Source organism: Buceros rhinoceros, unplaced genomic scaffold (assembly GCF_000710305.1).
Source record: "Buceros rhinoceros silvestris isolate BGI_N320 unplaced genomic scaffold, ASM71030v1 scaffold18947, whole genome shotgun sequence".
NCBI classification, from domain to species: domain Eukaryota; kingdom Metazoa; phylum Chordata; class Aves; order Bucerotiformes; family Bucerotidae; genus Buceros; species Buceros rhinoceros.
The window spans coordinates 491-6,953 of record NW_010422971.1 but is presented as its reverse complement, the minus strand read 5'-3'; the positions used below and the strand labels follow the sequence as shown (position 1 = coordinate 6,953).

The window sequence follows — 6,463 nt, the reverse complement described above, 5'->3', positions numbered from 1 at the left end:
TTCCACAGTCCCGCTATGCTGTTAACCCAGCAATCAGCTTCCCCCCTCATTGAGCTCAGCAGGAGATCATACAGAAGTTTATTAGCCTGAAAATTAGCCCTGGCAGGATGAAAAGCTGGCAGAGCACAAGTAAAACCAGTGTCTCACACAAGTATGGTGCCCATCACAAGTCTGCCTCAATTTTCCACCATGTAGCCTCCAACTTCACTAGAGCCAGCTCCCATTCAGTTGGAAGAGGGAGCTGCTTAAAGCATGGGCAGGCTTAGGTGCTGCTCCTAACCTAGCAGGAGGGAGGTCTTATGCCCACCCGCTCTTAATGGGTGCAGTTGTGGAGATGCCCCAGGTAAACTTGAAAATGGAGGCTGCCAAGTTCGCTTCCAAAATGGAAAACAACAATCAGTTAATTACATTTTATTGCTTATTTTGAAACTTGTTTTGTATATGCTGGCTGTTTTCACTGCTGATTCATCTGTGATGAAAGCTCACATGAGTGTATAGCTTTCAGCAGGTGGGAAGAATATAGATCTCCAGATGCATTGGCATCTGGTGAGATGTATGTAGCAGTTTGGGACTGTCCTGGAAATAGAGCAACCAGACATTTTAATTAAAAAGATAATTACACTCACTTTTTTTTCTCTTATACTGCATGGATTCAAGCCAACAGGTGCTTTTACTGTGAATCTGAGGGCAAGAATTTATTAAAAGCTTGGCTTTCAAATAATAAACCTGCAATAGTGGGTGAATTTCACAGCAATTTATTCCACTTGGTACTGGAGGCTACACTGGGCATTTTTCATTCAGTCAATACACTTCTTGATTGGGTTTAGGATGGACGACACCTTGTATGAACCAGAGCAATCCCAGAAATGCCTGTCTCCAGGAGCAAATCCCCCAAACCATTCACCAAACCCGCACTAGGAGACTCACAGCTTGCCTGCAAAAGGAAGTCATTCATTTGGTATTTCTTTCCAGTCTCAGAGCACTGTTGCTTGGAGCCAAGTGTCATTCCGGACCAACATGGGAAATAACTCCATCACTATCACCAAAGAAAATATTTTGCAAAACCCCCAGAGTAGTTTTTATTTAAAATGTTACCATCATAAAATTCCAGACTATGAAATGAAGACCTCAGACTCCCATTCAAACCTTACCCACCCCCCACCCCCCCTTTTCAATATATAGATACGTAGTCACAAAACATAAAACATGCTGCAACGATACAAATATATTTTTGGATATGGAATGCTTCATATTCTAACCGTACCCACCCCCCGCCCCCCCTTTTCAATATATAGATACGTAGTCACAAAACATAAAACATGCTGCAACGATACAAATATATTTTTGGATATGGAAATTACAGTACATTATAAACCATGAAAACAAATTGAGGCACTAGACTGTACATCAGCTTTGTTCTGCACTGCCTGTGAAGCTGATAGACTCGCTTTTAATGAACGAAAGAATATTTTCTTTTAGTGAACATAACTTTACAGGTCATATCAAACAATGTAATTTGTTGTGAGACGTCACTGGGGTTGCTGGTCCTTTCAGAACCACAATGAACCTACACAACACGTATCGCTGCTACAATATGAAAAATAATCATTTTATTGAATGTACAACTCAAGGAAAAAACCCCAACCCCATCGATTATTATTAAATAAATTACTATTCCATACAGTGGTTAGTTTATATTACACTGCATTGGCCATTGGAACAAATGAAGTTTAATAAATAATGTGCGGGAATGTCTCATTTACGCCTCCGTTCATAATTCTGTGCTATGCTCCTTTCAGAGGACCCTGCAAAAAATGAAGCAAAATGAAGCCCATGGTGCAGCCTTGCATAAACCCCAGCAAGCACAAGAAACTATCAGAGACCTGCAGCCTGCTGGGTCACCACCAGCGCCCACTGGCATGTTTGGAACTGAGATGAGTGTCAACTCCAAGCTGCTTTGATTTGGTTTTACACCTCAGACTACACTATTCTCCAGAGGGCTGAAGGTCTGAGCAGGGTGTTCTACCTCTTGTCTAATCACACCGCTTAAAGCAGCATTAACTTATAGCCTCTTTACCTCCCAGTAATCCAATCTAACTGATGGGCTCTGAGCACTCAGATCAATTTGTGTAGAGGCTTTCTGCACCGATACGCCCACCTTCTGTTCTGCAGAGTCAGCCCTTTGCCAGCTTCAAACCCTCCCTGTCTGCAAGCCTTACACACAGTGATACCTTTTACTAAAACCTGCAGGAAAAAAAAAGCTAAGCAAACCTCAGACTAGACTAGACCCTGTGGGCTAGCTACAGCCTAAAATAGTCTTCAATAACATACTTAACATTAAGCAGCAATAAATCTCTCCTCCTTGCTCTTTTAAAATGAGACAGAAACCCAGAGAGCCCTTCTTGGGCAGAGCCTGACCCAGAGTGATGTAACTGGTCACCAGAGTCGTCTTTGCTTCCACCCCCCAGGGAGGGTTGCTCTCCCAGGGTGTATGCACACCTGACTAGTGCATGCAAACACACAGCTAGTTTGAGGGGGATTCAGCACTGCATCCTGCAGGGAGCTGGCATTTTGGATCAGCAACCATTTTAAATTAATAATACTTCAATTTTCACCAGGTTAAATTCAAGATCAGTTGAGCTCACTCTCTCAGAATGGATTGTTAAAGAATCCTTACTGTTCATGTGACTGCTTTACCTGGAGCATTCACCCAACAGACAGCACATCTTGGCAGACAGCCAGTGTCAGACCTCCTTTTGCCAAGCCAGGGACTGAGACAACAGCATCCCAGTACCCTGCTTTGTGCACCACACTTAAACCCAGCAGCGGACAGTGTAAACTCCTACACATTGCCAGGGGACTCAGGGGCTTTCTGCAGAAGGAGAAAACCACAGCACCAAGGCATGGCACCAAGTAAAGCTCCTGTCCAGTTAAACACCTTTCAGTAGAGAGAAGTAAGTACAGTCCTAGTGCATACTCCTGATTTTACTTCCATTATACAGTCCTTAGGACTCATCTTCTCTAGAGGAGCAGCAGCAACTTCTTACCTCTTCACTCCAAGGGAACTGGACAGAAAAGCAATGAAATCTAGTTCTACCTGTCAGGCGGGTATTACATAGCCTGAGAGGGTACAACTCCATTATTCTCCTTTGTTACAAACATCACATAACAGTATCCTGACTACACCAGCAATTTTTTGAAATTAGGACAATAAAACCTTTACCTTTTTTAAACATTTGCTGTATTTTACATTCCCATATTAATGTAAATGCAACTCAAATGGAAACCAAACTCTGTTAATTCCAGACTATTTACTTTTGTGATAGCAGATATATTTACAGGTATTACGCATTAATAGCTATTGCCACCACAGATAAAATTGTGCAAAGTTATTCATGATACATAGCAATTTGCAAAATGATGCAGAGAGCAATATTACTAGTCTGAGCAGGTTTTAATTGAAAATAAAAGCTACTGACAACCATAATTGCAGAATATAGATCACAGCGTGTATCCACATAATATAAAGATGTCAGCTAGTAATTTAACTTTTATCATCCATTTAACAAAACAGTGAGAACTATTTCAGAGACATGAAACACTTGCAAGGGTTTTTATTTTTTCAATTCCTATTCTGGGGATCTAACTGGCACTTTATGGTTCACGGTGAGGGATTTCCTCAGCGCAGCCCTACAGCACAGGGAAGCTAGAGCTATTGGCAGTCAGCAGTTGCCCACAGGGGTTGTGTGCGTGAGGGAGGAGGATTCTGCCTTATGTGGATGCCATGGAAAAAATAACACAAATCCACAGTATCAGTTCAAAGCTTAAAATGCTTGTTGCTATTTTATTTTATTTTTTAGGGAAAAAGGAAGGCTGGAAGAGGCTGGGAATATTTAACAGCTTGACCTGCACAATGAGGTGGTGTTAACGTCAGATCCCTGCTCTTCTAACTGCTGTTCCAATTTTGAGGAATAATGATCTCCAGAGGTGATGAGGATAACGCTTTACCTGGGGAGATCTGGATTTGGATCCCAAGTTTAAATGAGGTGTACGTTTTCAGCCTCTGATTTTTTCTTGATTTATTAGTAAAAATCTTTTTTTTTTGTATTAACACTTTGGGAACTGGCTGAATTTGCTGCCAGCAAGGACAGAGCAGTAAAGAAAGGGCCCTGGGAACTTTTACCTGACCTTGCCTGCAGCTCAGACCAGCTTGATCATCTCAAGCACTGGAGAGAAGCAGACCCTGAAATACCTTGGTTAACAAGGAAAATCCTGATCCTTTTTCAGGGAACCCTGGGTGTACACTGCATAAGGACTGCTTCTTCCATCCACTGGGAGAGAACAAAGAGGCAACAGAATGAAGAAGCTGTATATCACTGCGTACCAGATTTAGTCATATACATACCAGAATTTAAAGATCTTTTGCCCATAAGTCCAACAAAGGAGTCTGTTTTATGCCCTGAAAAAGATATATTTGGGGGTGGTTTAATACAGTTTAAATAGGCAGGATTTAAAGAAAACATGTTCTTGAGAGGAAGGAAGACATGAGCTCAGACTAGTTGTCCACACCACTCTGAGGCAATGGAGAGCAAACATCGGTCTGACTAATCAGACTAAACAGGTTAGACAAGGCACAGGCCAGTTAGTGGACATCTCATTAACCAGGATAGGCCTTTTGTTTTGTAAGTATAATGGAAAAACAGCGGCCAATTACTGGTTCTTATTCCTCTCCCAGTACAATTCCTATTGATTTGAGCAAACGCTCAAGAAGGCAGTGCCTGCTTCTGTGTGATGCGTCATGTCTACCCGCTGGTGGATTTTTCTGTGACATGGAAGAAAAAAATCTTCCTCACAGGTCAGGCAGATCCGTACTGGAGAGAAAGCCAATGGGACTCTATGTCTGGACACGTCTGAGCTAGACAGTCTGGCTCTATTTTTGGAATATTTATGAGTTCAGATACTACCTTCCTGTCCCATTAGTAGAGCTCAAGGAACTGGACGCATAGAGGATAAATTACTCCAAGTTTTGGCCTACAACACACAGTGGTAGCTATACTTTCAGATAAGGAATGAAAAGGAACCATCCTTTCTTCTCTAAACTGGCTTTTGAGGCAAACTTAGAAATTTCACTTTGGAAAGAATTTTGCTTGGCAAAGCAAGACAAATGATCCTCAGACCTCACAGGTATTCAATCAAGGTGAAGCAGCTTCAGAAAGCTATTATTTTTTTACTTTAGTCATCAGGTTATTTGGCATGAGCTTTGTATCAAACTCTTTAACTGGTCTTTCAATACATAATCCTAGTGATAAAATCTTGTGGCTACAGAACACTGGGACAGTTACTGATCTCTGTGGACAGGAGGTCTCACAGAACACAAGATTATTTATACTTATTAAAAGTCTTCCGGTTCCCATCTAAGCATCTTCAGATAAATTCAGAGAACAAACCTATCACTGTTTAGAACAAGGCAACCCCACACTGCCGATACCATCTCCCTCCTGGTGTTACACAGAAGCAAAGTAAGGCGTGATTATCAATGGGGCAGGATGTGCTTGTCTATGTGGCAGCACATCATCAATCAGCCCCTGCTGTGAGCGAGGTCTGATTTTCCACCCAGAGAATGCTGAGAGCACAGATACAGTATCTCGCATGTGATGACATGGGCTCTCCCATGGAATTGTTCTTGGGGATTTGGGAATTCACTGTTCTAATTTTCCAGATTTTTCTGTCTTAATTGCTACTCTCCGAGTCTGGCAGTAAGCCTGCCTTGCCTATGAGAAAGGCTTACAGAATCTTCCCCATGGGAAATAAGAGAGAGCTGCAACATCCACACAGTAGTGTGGATTGAAATCTGAAAGCTTGCGGCAGCTCAGATGAGGTACAGGCTCACAACTGCACTGGTGGGTTTCCAATCCTTTAATAAAAGCAGTGCTACTGGTCCTTAACTGAAGCCCAGTCACTTTCTAGCTAATCCCCTCAAATACACTATTCCCTATTTGAATATCTTCTAATAGTTAGTTAAAATTTGTATTTTTTAAACTTACTTTTGTGAGAGATCTGGCCATATCCTGATCAGAAGAGGAAAGGAAAGAAAAAAAACGAAAAAGAGTTGTTGAAAAAGGATTGCAATATACAAAGATGCTACTGCAATGCTTTGAGGAGTCAAATACAGAAACTACTCTACACATATTCCACTTAAGGGAAATTCAGGTGATCATTTACAACTGCATTTCTGTTTGAAGAGACCATAAAAACATGTTTTAGCTAAACGCACATAATTTTTGATCTGTTTAGCTTCAATTTCTTAGATCAATTTTGGGGTCAGAAGACACGTTGAAAACATGGCAATAATTGTACATACAGCAGATTTCCACATCCGGCACAGTTGCCGACCCTAAATTATTGTGACACTCCTTACTGGTACTTACATGCTGTAATTAATGTGCATTTAGCACTTTACTGT

The 6,463-nt window shown here is 41.5% G+C and overlaps 1 protein-coding gene across 1 annotated transcript in view; it reads right to left on the bottom strand.

The window, feature by feature from the left end:
• Positions 1 to 1,276: 1,276 nt before the first annotated feature.
• The window catches only part of TAC1 (tachykinin, precursor 1), a 5,611-nt gene continuing 424 nt past the window's right edge, over positions 1,277 to 6,463 (bottom strand). Inside the window, exons 2-4 of the mRNA XM_010140267.1 lie at positions 6,045 to 6,068; positions 4,406 to 4,459; positions 1,277 to 1,805 (exon numbers count right to left, since the gene is read on the bottom strand). Coding sequence (XP_010138569.1) covers positions 1,756 to 1,805; positions 4,406 to 4,459; positions 6,045 to 6,068 — 128 coding nt within the window. The 3' untranslated portion in view covers positions 1,277 to 1,755. The remainder of the gene's footprint in view (positions 1,806 to 4,405; positions 4,460 to 6,044; positions 6,069 to 6,463) is intronic.